A 24,195-nucleotide genomic window follows, 5' to 3' on the forward strand; every position below is an offset into this window, starting at 1 on the left:
GAGGGAGGGTAGGGGGAGAGGGAGAGAGGGTGAAGGAGGGAGGGAGCAAGGGAGAGAGAGGGAAAGAGAGAGAGCGGGAGAAATTGAGGGATAGAGGGAGAGAGAGAGAGTAATAGAAAATTACATAATTTTAATGCATCTTACATATATGTATAATTAAATGACAGGTAGGTAGCGTATGTGACCGACGATTGCTTGCTCCTTGATGCTGTGTAATTTGACTCTAATCTAATGGAAGCATAAGACGTTAACTGATTAGCTGGAGATTATTCGAAACCTGGTTACTGCTAATGAGGGCGAATGCACAACGTTCGAGCTACTGATTTGGCACAAATTTAGCACGCGGTTAATGTACGCCACGTCTACCAATATTACGCAGAGGTGCGTGGTTCGTTATTTATATTGTCGTAAGAACATACCGTTTAATATAATACAGTGTTTTCTGTACAAATCTAATTGATTCTTACTCATAGAAAAAGGAATCGTTCGAATCGATAACCAGCAAATAACGCTTAAAACGCATCTTTTGTCTTTTTATTTTCACCTTATATTCAGTTGCGGAAGTAGCTTTCTAACTATTTGTTAATTACGGTACACTTTGCATATTTAATATCACACTGATCCACAAGATTCGCGTTAACAATGTGCAAAGTTTAAACCATATTGCTGACGCGGACGTTGCGTATTTTCATAAAGCTGACTTTAGAAGCTTAATTGCTCGTGTAAATAATTCTGTCCTATGTCTAATTACTCAGTTACCAGCTAATTAGGTTCTAATCCTCTCCGACAGAACTCAAACCTTACCCGTGTCATACCCTTGGTACATTTTTCGCGAGAAGGGAACGTACACCTATTGTAGCATGTTAAACCGTGCATGAAACTTTGGCAACGACGCAAACTTTCTTTTAGACTTTAAACTCCCCGTCAAACGTATCGATTCCAGCAACTGTTAAAAAGTAATTTCTATTTTACCCTACGGAGACTGCCGAGTTTATCACACCTCTGTTAGCTATCGATGTTGGCAAAAACGAAAATTCTACGTTTCAAGCGGTTGAATTTTGCTTTCCGTCGCCGGCCAATGATTTTCATTTCGTTAAACATTTACGCCGATCGTAAATAAAAAATTGTTGCACTCCTAGATACCTATATAACGTTAGTTCGGTAATTTCGCTGGAAGAAAAATTTGTTGCTATGTAAAAGAAAAACATGAAAAGTGTGACGCCGAGGAAAAAATTTAATTAAAAGTAGAACGACGAGCTTTATTAAAAAAAAATATCTGCAGCCGATTAAATATCAAAAGCAAGTCTCGCGTCTTTGCCGGCGTTTATATTTCGCGTTCAACCGCGAACGATCGAATGAAAATACGACCGATATCATTGGTTTCGTTAAACAATTAAGTGTCTGCGTGCACAGTTTCGACTTTCGTTCGATCAAGTTCAATGTATTCTTTCCAACCGAACGATTCAACCAACCAACCAACGTCTCGAAACGTTAAAAAGCTTTGCATTTACAATGACAACAATCGCCCGGCGAATCATAACAATTTTGACCCATTTTCCCGGCTGTTTCTCTCGTTGCCTGAAACATTAATGCGTTCGTTGATTGAAAGCCACGTCGATAGTTCGCCTCGGATTTTCGTTTTAGCCAAACCATTCGGGTGTAACAGTTCCCGGAGCACGTATAACTTCGCGAGATCGCCAGAAATCTGCTAACGTTCGTCTATAAAACGTGATTTGAACGAAGTGTTCGCGAATGATGAGGGCTATTTAGCTGCGCAGTAATCGAACTACCCTTGTTTCGTGGAAATCTTAGCCACGCTTTGATACCGTTCGATAAACGACGAATCGTGTTAGTTACTCGCGTTAATTATTAGATCTTTCGAGTTTTCTTGAATTTCCAGTTGCCTGCGAAGCAATTTTAAGCAATTAATGAAATTAATTTGCATCGCTTAGACAAAGAAACGAGACAAGAAAAGGGCATTGTCCACTGTTAACAGTTAAGTTTTTTAAAGATGTAAGAATTGCTCTAACATCTTTATATCGCTAGCCGAGATCTCGTCATATGTACATATTACGTTCAATGTATAATCATGTAAGATTAAGGTGACACGTGACGTGTATGCTGCTATTGCAATCTACGTTTGCTATTGCAAACGGGGCAGAAATTATAAGCAGGCATCTTGTACGTTATTCGCATTCTTAAAACACGAATAAATAATAATAACGCGAAATATATCTACCGACGATGTATTAATTATAGCATGACGTTTCTTACTAAAAGCTTTTGACGCGAAGATGAACGTGGAAGCTCGAACTTGCATCGGCCAGTGATAGCAAAACGACAAACATCGACATCTAAATGTCCTACTAAATGAAAAGACGTTACATTCAAGGGGGCAACTATTTTTCGGAGCTTTTACAAAAAAAAGCCACGCACTTGGACCGGAGTTTAACTAACCTAATTTGCAACTTATTTGCCGGTGTCGAGGAAAGCAAAGCTGTTGAAACTTTTGCAATCTCGCATAAACTTTCTAACCAAACTACGCGTTTCGATTGGCGGGAAAAAAGGAAATCAAAGTGTCGTTTTTAATTACCGGTTAAAACACGGTCTCTCTGTTGCGCTTTCGATGCATCCGTTATTCCACGAGGATTCGATCTGTCAAACACAAGTCGAAAAATTTTTGGAAATCTCGAACCTCGGCAATTATTCACGATGAAACACAGGGAAGAAGGAACCAGCGTAGGAAAGCGAAACGGCACGTGTTTTCGTGTATGTGCGCGAGAGAATGATAAAAGGGGAAAATAGAAGAAAAAGTAAGGAGAGGCTTTGTACACGAGTACCGGTATTTTTATGGCAATATCGTCGCCCCGTTTGTATTCCGACTGTCAGGCAACAGTCTATCGACATTTGGCCGATAGTCGAGCCAAGCGTCCGGATATGGATTCGAGGGAAATGGCACGTTGCTTCTTTTCCGATGAGAATGAAAAACAACGTCACGAATCCGTTTTGTGCCGCTAAAAGCGATACATTTCGCCTGGCTTCGCTGAATCGCCGCCCGTTACTCCACCAATCTGGCCCTCGGATTTCCCTCTTTTTTCGTCCCGGATTTGCCATTTTATAATCGCGATCAAAGGGGGTGTAATTGCATTTGCCGCGAATGCGGTACCCTACGTTCATGCTACGAATCCTCCAGTCTGACCTAATGTAATTTGACCTTGACGAATTTATTCGGTTGAGACGCGACCGGCCGGTATTTTTTGTTAAAGCTGCCTACCCCTCTAACTGTCGCACGTGCGACGCCGTATGTCCGACATTGCCCTTGTTACGTCATTTTCAAAAATTTGTACGCAAGTATATTTGGCATCGGGCTTGCATAAGAAGTTGTACAAACTTGGATGCAATTTGTACATGAGTATCGTGTAGTATGATACTAACAGAATCGAATGAAATTTATTTTTATACATCTTCGCAAATGCAAAGTTCAACGAATGTCGTGCAAGTTCGTTCCTTTATTTCTAATAAAATTTTATGCCAATGCTTCAAGCGCAGAAGAAAAGGGAAAACGTCGATGTCGTATCAAAGCGTGAATATTTCTCAATCTTCGCGTTATTGCGATTCAGGGGCAGTAGGTTGTTACGGAAAAATTAGGAAAAATAAGTAAGAGACGTACAATTCCGCATTTCCTAATTTATTATATATCAACATTTAGAATTTTAATGCTCCCCTCCTCGACATATTTCTATATAAAATTTATTTACCTTGACGCAAGAATTAAACGAATGATTTAAATGCAAATGTATCAGATTTGCCCTCGCAGGTTTTACGATATATGAAACGTCTGAAATATCTTTGCACGGATCAGGAGAACTGCGAAACTGGTCGACGAAAAACCGTTCATGCTTACGAGAAGGTTGGACGTGTGACATTTCGGCGAAGGAAGCACCGAAAAACGGTCGATACGAAAGTATCGGTAGCTCACGCCAAGCGAAATATGCGACGACACACATCGCACCCCACGCTTCTATCCTGAGGAAACGCTAGACAATAAACCGAGGAAATCCATTGCAGCTGCTTCGATCGTACATAAATATTTCCGAGTCGTGACTCGGGACGAAATTAAATTTCGCTTTCGTGGAAGTTGAATCACTTTGGCGGCTAGGTTGGGTACACGTCAATTAATTCAGCCTGATACTTGATATAATTCAAGCTAGAAGCGAACCGCCCTGCATATCTGTCCCTCCGAGGCCGCAAATTCCGTTCAATTCCGTGAATTATATTTCCAACGCGCGTCACGCGTTTAGAATATTATTCGGATTCTCCTGTCGCTAGCGATTGCACGTTGTTTTAGCGGAATCATGTTTGTCCACGGATGAGATTTGCCGAATGGAATGTTTGAATACGCGTTTCTTTTTTCCTAACTGTTGGATGTATGCGGAAGTAATGATCGTTATATAATATTTGTGTTGGTATCGTTGACTCAAGATTTAGCTCAAACACGGGAAAACGTTAGTCAACAAGGTCGGACAAGCACCAGTAACCAGATACGTGGAAGAAAATTTTAACAAGGGAGAAGGTGTGCCTGATCGCGATACCGGATCACAACGAGTAAGCACATGCTTGTCGTTACAAAGCACGGAAAAAGTTTCTGTGAAAAGTTGTAACAAGCGACGGGGGACGGATGTATTCTAAGTCAAATGTCTATATTTATGCCGATGTAATACGCAATAATATAGAAAATGTATGTAGGGACTATATAGGAGATATGCTATATGCATACGCGTTATGGTGTTTTATTTATCTCGATTTATTATCATTTAATATTACAATACGTGCGTTAGCGATATAACATGTATCCTAATGATGTAAGCCGATACCACTTGTTCCTTAATTCTTTCATTCTCAAATTATCGATTATTCAATATTTATTATTCATTTTTCGTTGTAAATGAAAAATGTATGCGATTCGTTCTCTGTGAGAAAATCAGAGTAACGAAATAGGAAGCTAACAAAAATTGTGCGAACATCTCGTATCGTAACATGACGAAAAATGTTACGCAAAGTATAATATTTCGTGAAATTAAATTTTTCCACTTATTATTTAAAAATATTGCACCACGGGAACGCCATCGCTTCGTACTTTCTATGCACGAATATTTGCAGACAAATAGCACCGGCACGAGGAATTTATTAAACAGGCTAACGAGACGATGCTACCAAAACAAAGTAATTAGCAAGCTAGAGAAAAAAGAAAGGGACGATTTTTGCAACCTCGACGATTCGAACCTCCAAGCCACGCCGAATATTTCTTTCCATCACGTGACTTCGCATTTTCGCCCCTCTCACCTTTTCTCATTGTTTCGATGTACCCCTCCTTCGCTGGTCGGAACTGGACCCTCGTAAGAAATTATCTCTCCTTGTATCTCGTTATGACAGGTCGCTGTCACGCACGAAGTCGCATTTCCCTCTTCCACCCACGAAAGCGATGCTCTTCCACAATTTTCCCGCTTATCGGCTCGTACGTCACCAACTTTCGACGATTAATTCACCGACAAGTTGAAACCGCCTCGTTTCCGGTTCGTCTTTCGGACCGGTTTTTTCCCTCTGCATCAACGATTTCCTCTGTCCTTTGTAATTCAACGTAAAGCAACGCTTAGCGCGGAAGGATTTTTCTACTCGTCCGGTTATATCGTTTGCTCGATGTATTCTATTGATAGAAGCCGTAATTACCGAGGCGAATGCCATGACATAGTATCGACAGGCAGCATTGTTGCAAACTCTATTTATTATGCAATTAACCTGCAAACTAGATTTATAAGTGAACGTGGCATGGTAGCGTAATGGAGTTATCAATCGTGCGATTGTAATTACGACTATCGAATAATCGTGGCATCGTTTTCACGGATTTCCGACAGGGCGCTATTTTATTTTTCGCTTTAAATCATTTTTCCAACAGTCTCTTAAAGTCTTTTATGCGCTCGCTCCGAGTTAATATGTTAATATGTTTGCGTAGAATTCGACTACAGTGTTTGGCAGGAAGTAGATCGTCGTAACGTTATTTTCTCGAATCGATTCCGGATATAAAAACTAGTTTATTAAATATACGTCTGAAGAAAGTGGGGCATGGGGTCAGAAATAGAAACCGCAGACTGTTATTTCACAATTTGCAATTTTGTTTAATCTCTTCACCGCGATACTCGTTTCTCATATTCCGAGTGTTCATTTCTCGGTCCACGCTGGTAACGTCACGCGCAGAAATATATTTTCGCTTCGCTTCAGCGAAACGAGTTAACGAATCGGGAAAATAGCGCTGTGCGAATAGTGTTACGAATTTAAGCGTTAATCGCTTGGATATTTCCACCAAACATGCGCTATATTTAATCTTTGTTTTTATTAAATATAATGCGTTAAAAAAATATACGATTAAATTAAAAAAAAAAAAGGAAAGAAACTATCTATCTCGTGCTTTTCTCTCTAGCTTATAGAATGCTTTAAGTTTATCAGTGAATTGAATTCATTCGTAAAAGAATTTTACCGAGAGAAATTAGTACATCTTCTTAGTACGGCGGAATAGAAATATTCGATTGACAAAAAATCACAAGTCAATGTGTTTCGACACATTAACTAATGCAAATTTTCAAACAAATTAAGGACATTATTTCCGTCATACCGAAAGTAGGTACGAGTTTGTAAAGATAAGAACGCGCGTAAAGGTAAATTTTCGGCCTATTATCGCTATACATGCTTCGTTTATGATCTTATTATATACGAAGGAGTGAAATTCTCACCAGAACGAGGAAGGGAATGACGAATAAACGGGGTGATAAATTCTTTGGTAAAAAGGGCGGCAAGTTTGAAAGGAAACAGAGCGAGAGGCGAGGAGTGGGCGAAAGGAAAACGAGAAGGAAGAGGTTATCGACAACTCGTCACTCCCAAGGACCAGGGGGAGTACGGTGATAAAACAAACGACGAAGCACCGTAGCTTCGCGGGGCGAAATATCGTTTCAACAGCCAACGAGAGGCTGTTCAATATTTCGAGAAGTTCTGGCTACGAGGAGCAAGAATTTGGCAGGTCGTCTTCGCTTCCAAGTGGTATACAAAACGTATCAACGAGGGCATTTGAAACTTTTTTTCGAAAAATTACATATGTATGAAAATATAACTCTATCGATCTGCGCCATTTTTATCCCATAAAAGTACATTAATTGCGAGTGCTGATAATCACAGACATCATAAATAAATAAGATAAATAATAATTTGTATCAACGCGCACAGATATGTATACTTCGTAATATTAAATTAGCCAAAGTACACCCTGATTATTCGTTTGATATTCCTTTTTTCTTTTACAAACAGTCTTTAACAAAAGTGCAAAGCGACGAACCTTTCTTTCACATTGCCGATGAAGATAATTCGTCGTAACGAAATTACAACGTTCTGTGAAACATCCTGTACATCGCGATTCGCTTCTTACCAGCTGTTTGTCAAAGTGTGACAGAATATGTGACGGCAGGATTGCATTTCGTAGAGCGTCTCGTGGAAAGCGAGAAAACAAGAAGAAAGAAACGCTCTGTCGACGAACACGGAATATACATACGTTGCTTCGTGACGTCAACCAAAACGCATGAACGCTCTTTCCCTCTTTGCTACGAGAGCCGAGAGTTACTTTTTCTCTTCTTTTATGCTTTTTGTAAATGTTCTACATAAAATATCGGCCATGCTGCTGCCTCGTAAATTCGTAACTCCATATCTACGTACAGTTGAACAGGATCGAAGATTTTAGCGGTATTTTGTTAAAAAATGAACTTGGTCATATCGATACCTATTCAATCGCTACTACTGTTCTTTAAATCTTTTGGATGTCATCGACGTCTAAAGCGAAATAATTAATAAAATTTTATATTTATTTCATCGTCTAATTATTTATACTTTTATTCGAATAAAATCAACAGAAATTTTCCACAGAATCCAATTAAATGCACCTTTCGTACCGAAAACATGTTACGTTTCCTTTGCTAGCGGCTGTTTCTTTCCGTCGGCAGGAAACGTTTCAATCAGCTTAAGAAGGATTACTTTCCTGATTCGAAGGCGGTGGAAAAAAAAAGAGGGTCGCATCTTCCTGTCTGTGACAAAAAAGTAGCTAGATACGGCCATAAACGGGACACTATATCTTGATACAAGTCCTCGGGCTTGTATCAGTAACTGAAAGGGATCAGGGATAAATTATGCTCGCAACATTGCTAAAAGATATCTATCGGCGATAATAAAAATAGTATACTTTCCGTATCTCTAAGAGATCTCGATAAAGAATACTCGCAACTTGTTCGACTGTGGAAAACGTATTTTTCACTCTTTTCCGTTGGCTCGCTTCTTTCGTATTCCCGTTGCCGTTCTACGCGAGAAACGCTACAGCGGCATATATGATATTCCGTTACGATTTGATAAGTCACTACCGCTATATTGCACGCTGCTGTATTTTTCAACGTGCACGAAGAGATAAGCACTCGATCCGTGATTGTGGCCATTTATTCGAATCGATGTTAGTACCACGTACCAATTAGTCTACGTGCATTTAAAAGGGCGTCTCTTTTATTTTGGAAATTTCATATCGGTGCTCGTTTCGCGCTAAACGGATAGCAGTTAGGTTACTTAGCAGTTAACGTAATCGCCTGAAGACCAAGAGACACGTAAACTATAACGGTACACATAGCATGTAGATATGTTCCGTAATATTGAAAGAAAAATTGTCAAAATCGTTTGTACAATTTCACATTATAGTATAAAACAACACCGAAGGTGTATAACAAAGAAAAATTGTCTTCTTTCGAGGTATGGAAAATATGCCTGTGGAAAGACATAAACACGATGTTAATTTCGTTACGTTTTCGTTCGATATTTAGTGGGTTTTTCTTTATTTTCGATTACTTCCATTAAACTGTTAGGTGCACTATCCACCAACTTATTCACAGTTTCGTTTTGACGAATAAAGAATATTCGCGTATCTTATTCCCCTTTTAAGTTCACCGATATTTTCTATAGGTGACTTCTCCTGACCATAAACTTTTCTTGCTAAAAATTTCCTATAGGTTCTCGATCGAGTTCGGGTCAATGGTTCAGGACTCAATACTAGCCATGGTAATAATCCTATTCCGAAATCTTAAAAGCACATCTTGTAGTGGCAGCTGTATGAAGGGAGAAAAATGGTCTTTTATTTCAATTGCGAAAGGCAATAATTCGCCATGTACCATCTCCTGATATTCTATAGCGTTCAATTTATCCTTTACAAAAACAATTTTATTTAACATGTTCAGGCATGATCAGTGGTTTCTTGGAAATATCGAGGAAATAATGCGGAAAATGTGTTTGAATCGATAATTATTCACAGCGCCGTATATCGATACAACTTCCACGAAATATGGTTTTAATAAAATAATTCCAATCAAACAGAAGAAATATTGTTCGAGTAACGGAAACTTTCTACAGGCTCGCCTGCGAGTAAGGAAATCGTTTATAAACATAAATTTGCGGTTTGATGAAAATGAAATCGCATACAGTGAAATTATAGAAAATTCGCGTTCTATTCAAAGAGGAACGCTACGAAACCACGACGTTGTTGTAAGTTGCTCCTCCTTGGAAGGAACGGGAACAAGAGAATTTTTCGAATTTCCATCGGTTTCCTTAACTTGCGATTCTCGTTTCCAGGCGAAATTCCGGTTAGCAGAGTTGTAGTGGCGCGTGAAGATCCATCCCCGTTGCACCTTCGACAAAGCGTTTGACGAATTTCACCGAGATTGAAACGTGCTTTATTCCTTCGTCGATTCATCGACGCGCCGTTTGGTTTAGCGGCGTACAAGTAGCGAAAAGGTATCAAAGTCGTCGCGAGAAAGGATAGCTTAACGTTTCACGGGCAGATCCGCGCCATCCAAGCCAGTGCCCTCTCTACAATCGGACGGTTTTATTCCGTTCCGCGGTACGATCGATTGAAAATTAACCGTCGTGTAAGTTTCGCCCGAACTCGAGTAGAGCAACGGACTGAATTCAATATCGGCTTTTAATCGTTCTGAAAGCGTCTGAGCTTTTCAAGAGCTGGCGTTCGCGGTCAATCGAGTTGTACGCGAGTCGAAGATCGATGGTGTTTAGCGAAATCTCGCGATAAATAACTTGCCGGAGGCAATTTGGAAGATCGACGAGCGCGAAAAAGGATGGGAAAGCGACGTTACGTGACGACAGTTCCGCTCGTAAGAAATGTATCAAAGCGTTTGCAACGGTTACATCGTTTCGCCGAGATCTCGCTTGGAACAAATTCGCCGACTGGCTGGAATTTTACGTATACGAGTTAAAGTTTTGAACGTTCGGTTAACAGCGTTAATCCTCCGCGACAGGGACGATTGCGCTGAAAAATAAAGGCGAGGGGGGCAAAAGAAAGCGGAAGTTTTCGCGAAAAGGGGAAAAAGTCGGGCGAGCGTCAACGGCGAGTCGCTGAATTTAAGAGCCTCGCAAGATAGAAGAAGCTTTGATAAAAACTCGTCCGGTCGACAGGAAAGTTCGCATCGCCGATAAAGGCAGACTGTATTAAAATAGTGTATAATTAAAACGAAGTTTCCCGGGGATGGTGCGATGCTTATCCGCGGCTTAAACCGAATTTAAGCAGCTGGCTTGTCAAACTCAAAAAAAAAGAAGAAGAAGAAAAAAAAAAGAAAACGTCTGAGTGGAATAACCGGAGTCTCGGTCTCTTTTCAATTTGCTCTCTGTCGGTAAAAACAGCGGATATAACTGAAAAGGCGATTTATAACTGGAAGTTTCTTTTTTCGTTTTAGAGAACGGTTTGGCGATTTGGATAGAATTTAACCGATTCTCTGTCGTTGAGCGATTCTAAACCGAAATAAAGATTTTTCTTTATAGAAATACAGTTTCTTTTTTTTCGTATTTCTCCTCTTAACTGCATAAGTGTAGTCATTACACGTATTCGAGAAATAGAAATATTGTATTCGTCGTATCTTGTACGTTATTCGAATATTTGCGAATGATAATATAAAATAGTTCTGGTTGTATAATATGTTTGCTTCTTATTTGACACGAGTGAGTGAGTTTTCCTTCATTTTTATAGTTATTCGAATATTCGCGAGTTTTCAGTTCGCCTCATAGCGATCAAAGTTTTAGCAAAATTGAGAATAAGTTTGTCGAAATCCGTAGTGTACAGAATTACGAATAGAAGAAATCTAGGCTTTTGAGTTGGAAGATTCGGACGTTTACCAAGTTTCGTATTAGATGAGTTTAGCAAGTTCAGCAACCAAAGTTTAAAACGCATCTGACCCTAAAAACTGATCTAAGATTGTGCATAACTTTTGATGATTTCCTTCGAGATATTCTTGAAGGGCTGCCGCTAAAAATAGAATCGCGAAGAACGTAGATCGTGCGATCTGTCGTTTTTCTTACATTTTATACGCATTCTGTGCAAACTCTTCGATGAAACACGTATATTTGAAACGAAAGCACGGATCTTTTATTTACGATTTTGTATGTATATGCATCTGTCATGATATAAAACCCCATATAATTAATTCCAAACAAAACCACTAAAAGATATTTTTAGCTAAATAAATATGTATGTACTGTGACACGGTTTCTCGTTACAATAATTATTTTATAACGAAATCGTAACAAAGATTAATATTAACGGGGAATATTTATGCAGAAAATATTCTTGAAAAGCTTTTGAAACAGAAAAATGGAAAGTTCTAAACCATTGATAAAATGAAATATAGTCACGTAGTATCAAAATTTCAAATTTCGAGGCGAATCTCTCATTCGGAATATGTAGGTATATCATTTTTTATCTCGTCTCACACCTGTCAGCATTCTCAATATATGTATACACATTAATCGAACATTTTTCACCCAGCTTCACGAGGATCGCACACTGCTGTATTCGTTAATCGCAAAACGAAATAAATAAGTCAATTTCACTGTCTATTTTAAATCAGCCGGTAATTTGGAAGTGTACAAGGGAAATATTTATTGGTTTAACGTGTCAATTCTTATTTACAGAACAACGCGATAAATATTTTTGTTAGATGCAAGTTGTTTGACGGAACGCAGGACTCGAATAAGAAACTGACTGTTTTCTCTCTGCTCTCGACACTTCCGTGTTTCCTATCCGCGAAACGTTTCGTGAAAATGCAATCGTGTCGTATCTCGCTTTGTAGACGTCACAGTTTGACAGCTGTCACGAGATTCGGCAATATTATAGCTTATATTTTTCAGCCGAGAACACCGATTCGTCGCAGTTTCATCGATCCGGCGCGGCGTTTCCATTACCAGAGTAATACGCGTTTATTTGCACGCGTCGTTTTCGCGCACAACCATTACGCTGAAAATTTACGACATATTTCGAGCCCTTCAATCGATATGCCCCTTTGTTGTACTTTCGTGTTAATAATAAATGATCGCGTTGGTAGCGCATGGTTTTACAGCATCGTGAAATCAAGTATTGGTACATACATCACGAGACGTCCAGATATAAGGTCTATTATAGAAATTTGTAGTCAAAATTATTTTGCTTTTTATTTAAACTGCAACCAACTGTATGGGAAATTTTAAAGATTGACGTTATCGACATATAATCAATAGTAAGATCGTATAGTATGTATAATATTTTTCGGTAGCGTCGATAAAAGTTCCACGGTATACACGTTCTTCTTATTTGTTAGTAACGGAAGATTAAATTACGACGTGATGCGAAGATTACTGAAAGCAACGTAACGCTAAAAACATTAAACTCGCACGATCCTCAAGAGTACATGACGCGAAAACAAGTTTGAACCTTGCCGTACTCTCTTGAGACTGACTGCGTTGCAACGTAGTGAACTGCACCACTCTTGCTCGGACTTTGATGCCGTGCGCAATAAAGGAAAGTTCTGAGCGATGATGTACAACGACGATAGACAGATACTTATTTAGAAACAATTTCGAGATCGGTAACAAAAATGTTTATTCGAATAGGCGTCTTTCAATACGTGTTCTCCGAATGCAAGAAGATGAAGAGCATCGACTGAGGAAAGAGGCAAAAATTCTGACGAAAAGACATTACGTAAATTTCTAACGTGTAATTCCCCTTTCTGTGTAGGATATTAAACGAATTATTTTTTATTACCACTGTCCTTGGAATTTATATTCAAAACAACGCACACGCAGATCCGCACAATTATTACAGCGGCAATTCTACGTAATTTATACGTTCCGTGTAATCGTTACAATCGTTGCAATACGATTGTTACAAATGTTACGTATTACTCAGAGCATATTGGTATTAACTCGTGCAACCACTTGTTTACACGGATCTGTGTTATCAAATATATTTATTTATGTTTGAAAACATAAGTTTTACTTGTATGTGTAATCTGTCAAATTATATTATTTGCAAAGGGAATTTAATTACTCGTGACGTCGAATCGTACAAATACCGACACATGTAAGCGATGTATTTTCAGCAAAATATCATGTACAGTAAAATCGACGATTGTTTTTGGTATTTGGAGACGATCACCAATATAAAACGATAAATGACACTCCACCGGCACAAACGATTCAACAGAATATCGTTATGAAGTTCATACAATTTCGCTGTGTAATTAAATTAATTGTATGATATTTCATTTACTCTGAACAAGTTTTAGAAAGTGGTGAGAAAGTCTGCCTCTCGAATTAACAAATACATAATGGACAGGTCGAATATTTTGTTTGAATATTTGCAAGTTTTTACGCGTCATTTTGCGAACCATCGTGTTTTGTAAAGTGCATTAAATCCAGTAAATTTCAAAGTTCCGGAGTAGCAAGTTTGAAAATTGTAGAGTTCAGAAGTTGCAGGTTCCAGAATGTAAAGTTCAAATAGCACGGGTTCGTAACAGGCAAGTTCAAAAAATATGAAACTCACTTTTGCTGTTACGATGCTGTAAACGAAATAGGTACACAGACTCGCTTTGCACAATACACGTGACAAATCGCTGCATAATGCAAATAACACGACCGATGGATAAATTTCTAAAAATTCGTATAAACAGTTAATGAATTTTCCTGAAGTGCAATTTTCATTCGGAACTAAATATACAATTGCTTATAAAATATATGTTTTTAATTTTCTCCCTTATACACGACAGGTTTCATAGATATTCGTGTGAATTTTACCGGGGCTTCGTTAATTCAGGAAAAATTGGAACGTTAAACACTGGAAATGTTTGATTACTTTAGAAAACGGGAAACAAGCGAAGCATAGTTTTATTTAAAAGGATTGACAAACGCTCGGTTTCATCGAAACCGAGGGAAATTTGGGATAGAATCTGCAAGTGATTCGATGGCGAATTCTGCTGCAACGCCTCTCTCTCTTTCACTCTCTCTGTTTCTCTCTGTATCTCGCCCGCGTCTCCGTTTTCATGCTTTTGTGAAACGCAATTCCGCTCATATGAGACGACCGTGCTTTGACAAGCCGCAGATACCAGAATGAAAAGTGTGAAATTTTTTAACAATACCCTTTACGTTGTTTACTCGTGTTAACGGAACTTTATAATGCACAACGTATCAAGGAAATGGTCGATGTCAATGTTGCAAACGTTAAAGTGATTGTACAATTAAAGAAAAAAAAAAAAAGGAAAAAAAGAAGAACGAAGGAAGCGAAGAAAAGGAAAAACGCAAGCAGTTCCCTTTATTCGACAAATACTATGACAAGAATAAAATGAATCGAGTAACAAGGATGAGAGATCTAAAATTGAACGATAGTATAAAACTGTTCTTATATATTGTATTATTACACTCACTGATATCTGTAATTGTTTATGGCTATTTATATATTGGATAGCAAAATATCTTTTTACAATAATTTTTACTGTAACGTATTACGAACCAAAAAACTTAACCGCAGCGACTTTTCGTTATATTGTATAAAATTTTAAAAGGCGCGTAATATAGATTAGTAATATAGATAGTAAAATAGATTCAGAATTTGAAAATTCTTTGTTTCGTTGCATTTTAAAATAAAACGTAATATCATCGCATGATAAATATCTCAACATGGAGAACAATTCCTGATCATATTTATTAAGAAAAGACATTAATGCGGTAAAAATGAATTGAAATTCGTGATGTATCTTTTCTTTTATTAAATAATCGTGTTGTATTTTAATAAAATTTGTCGTGTACGTTATGATCGTAAAAGAAAGAGAAGTATCGCACAGAATGCTCTACATTAATGTTAAATGAAATGGAACAGAATTAAATCACAGCGGTATGTTTTTAACACCGAAAAAGCGCGTGCAGGACGTGGTTTTACGTTATTACGAACTTTCATAATTATTCAGCACGCGGTAAAGGTAAAAAGATGAAATGTAATGGAACATAAATATAAAATGGATAAATATTTGAAACAGAGGAACATTTCAATTAGAAATTTCTAAAGAAAATAACTCTTTACATTGTGTTTCTTTCGATGGCACAGTGCGATGAAATATGAATATATCATTTTATAAAACGTGTTATTGTCCTTACCGTGTAAATTTCGCAATGATAATAATCATTTTTATGATACGCTTTATAATCAAGCGAATACTTACGTACATAAGGTACAACAAAAATTTAAACGAGAATGAAATATATACTTCGATTCGATATTCCAATAATTTCATATGCGAAAAGTTGATACTCACAAAATAAACGTAAGCCAGTGATAGTGCTATAAAAAATCAAGAAGAAACATAAATGCGAGAGATGAGTGAAAAAGTTGAATAAAATATAATGGCCTCTCGATAACAAAATACTCGCAGAAACCATATTTGACGGTAACAGAATTTTTCGAACACCGGGTACAACCACTCACGGGTCCTTTTGTGCAAAACGAATAAAGTGGCCAACAACGGCAGCTGTTCTGAATATATCCGGACCTAAAAACGCCCCTCGTTATTCTATGTCGGCCCTAACAAGCACGTAACGAAACATTAAAATGTAAAAACTATCAGAAACGTAACCATAATTCGTGGCACAGTATTCATCATGGCAATCAAACCGCTCCTATCCGTAAACCTTTCACAAGAAGAACGAATCTAAACCTCCCTTTTGTCCCTACTGCGAGGTTCTAATATACGTTGCGGTAACAGTGTAATTAGCTCGTTTTTTTACTTTTTTATTTTTTTTTTTTTTTTACAAAAGTATTCAGGAATAGTAATATTAGCAAATGGAAAAGGCAGTAAATTGCAAAGAGTAAAACAATCTTTGAATAATTGTGATCATTGATTTTCCATGTGCGCATTGTGCAAATGTATCGTTGCCTTTGTATTCCGCATTTTTATTATATATAACATTTTTTTTTTAAATCTTTAAATCGCCTCCTATGTTCGTATAATATCTTTCGTTTCGTTATCTACATTCTACGAAATGCAACTACAAAATTTAACTGTTAAACCCTATGTACTTACATCCTCACTGTGACATTCACATACAGTCAGCGTAAAAAAGTATTCGTACGTTTTTCTGAAATTGGACCAAACGACACGATTTCCCTTTTTCTTTTTGAGAACTTTGAAAAATAAGATAACCGGTTGATTTGATCTGCGAGCGTTTAAGAATGCCGAACATTACAATTTCTCACGAGTTTTGGCCTATAACTCCAAAAACCCAAAAATTTCAACATTTACCGCTGTCAGTTGCTTTCTTCTGCATCGACCGGTTTCGATAAAGTTTCCGGCACTGATATAAATGTACAGAACGTACTGTATAAATTTTCATTATAGACTCAGACGAAAAAGTTATAACGAATGGTCTTTACTATTATCTTTACGATTCGGATCAACTGCCATTTTTTTAGAATTTACTTTACGCGTCATCTAGTAGACTAATCCTCCTATCATCTTGCGAAAGACTCGAGTCGTCTGGTCGAGTTTCAAAATAGTTATCCCATTTTAAAGGGCTTGCAAATACTTTCTTCATTGACCGTACAGTATCCGTGCACGCGCAATTTCGCAACTGTTAGATCGTACTTTGACGAATTTCGAGTAGAAAGAGATGTGAAAGAGAAGATAGAGGATGGATGGGGGTCGGAAGAGATATCTCGGAACGTGTTACATTTTTTAAACGATGACAAGGCACACCGCAGTCTTTGGGTCGGTCGGGCACGCTTTTCGCGAGAGACAGCCCGCACACCAACCGGAAAATCGGATTACGTGCAAACGCCAGCACCGGGTTAAAGCCTGGCCGAAGTTGAACGGGGCGCATCGCCCGGTGAATCGGCATCGCTTCAAAGTAACGTCTGTAACTAATTACGAGCCTTATCTATAGGCCATCTAAAAGGCGCTGATTAAACGTAGATTCTCGTTTCACCAAGACGATTCGATTAGACAGCTGGCCTTTTTTCACCTGCTCGAAAGGACCTTGCCCGCAATCTACGAGGAAAGATATCTTTCGAGCGAGCCGCTGTTTGAAAGAAAAGCTGCGATACACGATCTGTTGATGTTTGCTAGGAGATTTACGTGTTTTCAGTTTCGTGAATGGAAAGCAGACTCTTTTCTTTCCCTTTTTAGCCGATAATGACAAGGGCAAGCAAGGGGTAAAGTCTGTAAACGAGTTGAAATTTAGTCGTCAAAGAGAATCTCTCTTTTCCAAGGAAGAAAAAATGCAAATAATGTCTCGATCTGCTTGTGACAAAAGCGTATCGCTTGAAGTGTTTTAAAAGGATATTCGTTTGATTATACACGCGTTATTTCTCGCAGAGACGATTAATAAGCATATAATACATCGTTAAATCCGATCTTCCTTTTTCGTGCCTTATCGCTGTCAAATAACCGAACGAAATAATAATATATGCGCGATTATCTATGATCAAAGCGTATACGCGTACATATTAAAATCGAAATATTTACCTGTGAATGAATGTCCGACAATCGACTTGATCGCTTGACACCATGATACGTCGTAGTATCTGACACAGCCTGAAAAATAATGCAAACAATTATTTGTAAGGAACGTGACTTTGAATTTTACGAGTATATATTCGGTACTTAAATTTTGAAGCACAAGTTTCCGTTTGTTAAAGAATCCACGATTGTTTGACAAAAGAAACACGTCCATTTTTAATCCCAGAAAGTTATAAATTGAATTATAAAATAACATTTACCGCGACAAATAATCCGATATTACTACCGGCTGCTAATAATAATATTACAATGTATTAAATTGCATCATTAATGTTATTATAAAAGACTCAAAATTGGATTATATTTGTTAAATCGAACAAAGTAAACGTTATTTAAATTTGCGTGACATGGCTGACCATCGATAAAATAAAAGTTGAACGATTATTCTGGAACATGTGCGCAATGTAAACAATTCAGTGGAGTGAATCAATAATTTTGTAATAAACGTAGGAATAAATTACATTTCTATGAGGTTCGTTTAATGAAATCGGCAATTACATCTGTACCGATATAAATTACTTTCGTTCTTACCAGAGATATACTACATTTAAGTCAAAGATGATACATAATAGATTTAAATTAAAGATATGCCAATTCGCGATGCCGCGTGTTCTGTGCCTTGCGGAAATTGAATAAAATATTCAGGCCCGTTAAATGATATTTGACTGCAGGCAATTTCCCCAAACAATATTTAGAGAGGGAGATAGTATCCTCCCTTTTGAGCACATCCGGCCCAGCGATGTTTAACTGTTGACTGCTGACTGTACGCTGACTACTAGTAGCTGCTTGTTTGTCCTACTTATGTACTCTAACTTGTTTACATTTTGACATTCCGTCTGTTATATAGGATTTCAGGAAATTGCTTTTTACTCGTTTTTTAGATACACTTTTTACGTATTCCATTACTTTTAAAATATAACGTAGAAGGCAATACATACACATATAGAAGAATAGCTTTTTTCCTTTTCCAATAAAATATATCTACTTTCTCGTCCTACTTTTCTTTTTAAAGAAAGCGATGCGTTCGCTTCGTTCTTCCCCTTTCAGAAAAATTAATGTATTTTATTTGTTCTTTTCTTTTACGTAACGATATACAGTTTCTGTACTTTGAAAGAAGAAGAATGAGAAGGAGAGGAACAAGAGATATTTCATATTCTATTTTCCAATTAGAAAAAATAATGTTTAACTTACTTTCTGTACGATATACAAAATGGCTGTGTAGAAATAGCGATATTAAGATTCTTCCAAAAAGCTGCACTATTCGATGCAATAGATAATTAATAGATAATTTCGATCTGATTATTGTAATACTCGAATAATCAAATAGGCATTACTATTAATTCCGATATGATGTCCTAAAATTTACACAAGGTACAGGTTCCTTTGTCATTGTAATTATGCTTTATAGATTATCCAGTAGAAAATCTAAAATCGCAATATCAATTGTAATCATGTACCTACATAACAAATTACTTAGATCCCTATTATATTGTTGGAAAAATATATGAAAAATTAAATTCATCGTTTGTATCACGATTATTTAATCAGTCCAATCGATAATTATTATACCAGACATACGTTTTTACCACGTTGATAATATTCATCTATTACATTCTCGCATACATATTACGTACATTTATCCATTGTACCTATCAATTGTAACTTCCTTATTGTAAAACCATGATGTCTTTTCCGTACAGTTGATTTTCCATTTTTTTTGTTCGCTGTAAATAGGTACGTGAAGCGTATGTTATAAGTTTCAAGACACAAAAGATAAAAAACTCAACGACGTAATATGATCGTCAAGCGTACATCGAGTAGCAACGATAGCAACAATAACGACAATATCGGTGTACATCCGCGTTTTCAAACAAAGATGGAACACCTACTTTCATTGGTATAGCTTAATTATCACGAGTTTAATTGCATTATGGTCGCTCGCCACGAAAACTGACAATAAGTCAAGCGTTCTCAAACTGTTGGCCAGCGGGATGCACGAACGACGCGCCGTAATTTCGTGCTCGCTTAAAGTGTTTATTCGCAAACGGCTTGAAGCCCGTGAAGGGTTCCTATGCAGAAAACACGAACACGCCGATACATCGACGATTTACTTTCGCAGAGCAACTGCAAACGAGAACGCAACTTTCAAGCTGAAACTGGCTTTACTGCTCGCTTCACTATGTGGGTTAATCGGCTTTCGTGCACCAACATACGTATAAATACGATTTCGCGGTAGACCTTCGACAACGCAATTAACAAAATATTCGAAAATATTGTCAAAGTTTATACTACGAAAATGGAGATTTACTATTTCGCAGACTTTTCGCATATCGTAAGGAAGTACTACGGAAGTGACAAGATTTCGTCGAGCGGGCGAAGAGTCTTTGGAACAGAGCGACGAACGTTTAAACGGTGCGTAACAATCGATCAAAATCTATCTCTTGAATCATCGATATTTGCCTAAACTTGAATACTTTGGGAAAAATGTTCGTGACACTATAGCGATGAAAATAAATAAATCCTGACAAATGAAATTAGTTGTTGAAAGTTGAATATTGTACGCTACAATGTATATACCATACAGACAATTCCGAAGAGGAACTCAGAGGATGGACAATGTGGATATAACGGTACCGAGTTGTCATGAAAAGCCACCACCTTTGTCGAAATTCCATACATCAACTGTGAGGCTGATCGATCAACGTGTACAAAAAGGATCCACTAATCGTAGCTAAAGAAACCGTACTCTCAAGAGATGCAAATTTCAACGTCAGCGTCTAATCAAGTCTGAAGACTGGAGGCGGCTGATAGTAGTAACACGATTAGTTTCTTTATTTTGTTTCGGCCAAGAGAGAATTCTTTGGAAAGAATTACAACAAGTACAGTTACGCTTATGATTGTACATTTTTTTAAAACCAAATATTTGGCAGGAAAAAATTTCGACTCGGTTCGTTGGAAGAAACGAAATTTTTGTCACGAGTTTGCCGTGTCGTCGACAGAAGAGAGTCCGGTAATCGTTTGTTTCGATTGTACCGCGTTAAGCGTCGACGGAAAATCGAGAAACAGAGTAAAGAAAAAAGGTCGGGAAGAACGTGTAGCCTAGCCGTGGCGAGGCAATTCGGCGCCTGGCGTGGAACGAAACAGGCATCCGTGTAATCTGGAAGCAAGCAAGGAAAAAAAGTTCAATTTGGCGCACACCTCGAGACTTGGCGAGGAATCACCGACCTAGCCATTCGGAGCGGTCCTAAAAATCTGAAACAGCATTCGCGTCAGAATCTGGTGGAGATGGAAGATGCGTGGAAATTAGAAGTGTCAAGTCGATCGTGTCGGTAAATTGGAACTACTTCTCTTGAATTTTCAGGAGTGTCGAGAATCGAATGTTTTCCTTTAAATAAACGTAAAAAAAAAAGAAGAAAAGAAGGGAGGAAAAGAGAAAGAAAGGAAGAGGGAAAGGGGAGAAGAAAGGAAGTAATACATACAGAAGAGAAGGGAATTGGGAAGCGTGTCGGCAGATATTGAAAGTATTAGCATGTTAAGAAGTTTTAAAGAGAGATCACGGAATCACGAGCGCCGACATCCCACGCCCAAGGATAATGAAAATCTCTTCCTCTTCTGCTTTTTTCAATTTGTTCAAATTGATGCTTGAACTCGCTCCTTCAGTATCGCCCGTACGAATCGAAGTGGGAAATCGGATTACAGAGATGGACGAACCGGAACAAAATTTGACATCGTTGTTAACGCGGATGTAGGTAGTACTTACATAATTTGCTTCGGTTCGTTCAATTTGTGCGAAAAGTGTTCGAGAGATTGGCAATCGAAACGAAGAGGTAAGCCGTAAGTCGTAAGTCGTAAGTCGACGTAGGTGCTGATCAATGGATTAATACTAGTTCCAGTCCCGTCATAATTCGTAACAACATCGTAGCAACGATATAGAACGTTTTGAAATTATAACATTTTATTTAAACGCTGCATCACGTACTTTAATACAGAATGTTATCGCAATTATCTTCAAACAATTCATCGTCGATTTATAAAAGGAATGATTAGACGTCTAGACGGCGCGTAAAGCTGATTATACCGTTTCACGAAACTCTGTATACAGCAAGTCTTAGATCTAAACCTGCCGCAGAAATTACTAGGTCATTTTGGTTGGAAATCGAACTACGAATTTGTTAACGAAATGTTTCTCAAGATTTAACAGGCAATGATGAGACTCGTTTATATCTTTGAACATTGATCGTCATTAACAACAGAAAACAAATTTTTTCTCTGAAAAGAATCAGCGACGATTTCGATATTTAGAATATCGACGAGATAAAACGAAAATATAATATATTATTATAACGGAAATGAAAGAAGTATTATCGAATATGTTTATCGAAAAATCTGATTAGCATACCATCTTTCTACGGAAATATAACGACTATATGAGAATATAAGAACTACGGTTTTATGGTACAGCATAAAAATGCAACGGAATCTAGAAAAAAATTTAGAAAGAGACTTTATTTAATGGAATTACGTGATGTTATGGTAGAATCACATTTTACACGGGAAACGATTACCATATGGTAGACCAACTAACAGCATTATGCAAAAGGTTCAACAAAATTATACGAATGGCTCGGCAACTCTATGTCCTCTAAAATTACGAAAACGGGCCCGCTGTTTTTTTTTGTCTATAAACAAAAAATGCAAACAACGTTGCTGAAAAATGTAGGTAATGGATTTACGTAGAACATCACGAACAATGTGTCACGTATGTTAGAATTTACAAAGGAAACAAAAAACGGGTATTATCTACTTAAAATTATACGTATATTACATAAGTTTCGTGTCCCAAAAGCGTAGCGGATATTTTGATCTTTATGACAAATTAAGGATCGTCATTGATCCTAAACAACGAGAAGGCTGTGACAACAGCTATGATAAACATTCTTTCAAGCGCCTACGATACTGGCTGAATAACATCGTGAAATACTAATCGCGCAATGAATTTCTTGTAACCGACCTTATAAAATTGAAACGATATGACACTGGGATCAAAATTACGTGCGCTTCGAGCGTCGACGCAGAGGCATAAACTTTTCCAATTATTATGGCAAGCGAAGCTTGGTCGAAAAATATCGCCGTGTCCTTTACGCGAGCACTTGGCGAAGGCATTCATCGCGTAACGCAAACCTATATTTCCTTGCTTTTTAGAGCGTCGGTTACCCAACACCAGTCGGAGTAGCACGTAGTCGGAGGTTGGTCGAAAGCGGGCAGGATAAGAAAAGGGCTAAGAAAGGAGAGGAGGAGAGAAGGAGCGAAAAGAAAGAGAGAAAAGGAAACGATATAGGCAAGCAGAAAAATTGTGTAGGTTTTCGTGCACGCATCTGGGCGCAGCTCAAATTTTATTACATACAGGCCGGGTCTTTGGTGATTTACATAAATGAATTTCCTTTTGCAACAACATCGCTACCCTCCACTTCGTTACGCACTCGCCCGAAAAAAGAAGAAGGTCGACTATACGAAGCGAGTTTCGACACTCGTTACACGCTAAGATGAGATCAGCTACTTATATTGCAAATAGCTTGAAATTTGACTGAAAAGTTTCGAATACCTCGAGGGAGTGAAAGAATTACCAAATAGCTGGAAGATAACCAAAAACAACGACAAATATTATACTAAATACTATTTAATAGAAATTTCATATTCTTTAACGGAATAATAAAGACAAAGACGGAACGTTCCGATCGATTCAATTATATAAATACATTCTCGAACGTCGCAGGTATCGTTTGCGTAATGCGAGCAACGAAACGTCACCTTTTAACGATAGTAATCGAATTCTATAAAGTGAAATTTTTGAATATACTGGAACAACTTGGGTTGTATTGCATTCGAACTCGTTTCTACTTCTCGCCTTTAAACGTCTTCCTTACAAACGAGCTTTTACACGGCGTCGCCGACAGCTACGATCAAGATGAACATGGAAGAAAAACCGTCCAAAATACGGGGGCGAAGGTGCGTAGTAGAGGAGAATAAGGTGGAATATTTCCCCGCTGTCGATTAATGGCTTCCATTCGAGGCGTGGGATTCGATTATTCCGCGACGTCCGCTGTCAAGCAGAAAATCGGATTACAGCTTGCTGACGGACGGGACGGGGTTTAGAAGAGTGGGACAACTAATTACGGCTAATTACTCGCCTTATCCCGGTAAAATGCGCCCGCTAAAAGACTATCCGTTGTGGAGGTGTCGATCG

The 24,195-nt window shown here is 38.0% G+C and overlaps 1 protein-coding gene across 6 annotated transcripts in view; it reads right to left on the reverse strand.

Annotated features, from left to right (window-relative positions):
• LOC100745461 (leucine-rich repeat-containing protein 4C-like) overlaps nt 1-24,195 on the reverse strand; it is a 274,466-nt gene that overhangs the window by 20,070 nt on the left and 230,201 nt on the right. For 4 of the 6 annotated variants that reach the window (XM_012386510.3, XM_033321045.1, XM_012386509.3 and 1 more), the window contains one exon: nt 17,898-17,966. The exons of the other annotated variants lie outside the window; for them this stretch is intronic. In XM_012386510.3, the coding sequence (XP_012241933.1) occupies nt 17,898-17,966 (69 nt within the window). The remainder of the gene's footprint in view (nt 1-17,897; nt 17,967-24,195) is intronic. 6 annotated transcript variants of the gene reach the window in all.

The sequence above is a fragment of the Bombus impatiens genome, unplaced genomic scaffold (genome assembly GCF_000188095.3).
Source record: "Bombus impatiens unplaced genomic scaffold, BIMP_2.2 scf_0389, whole genome shotgun sequence".
Taxonomy (NCBI): domain Eukaryota; kingdom Metazoa; phylum Arthropoda; class Insecta; order Hymenoptera; family Apidae; genus Bombus; species Bombus impatiens.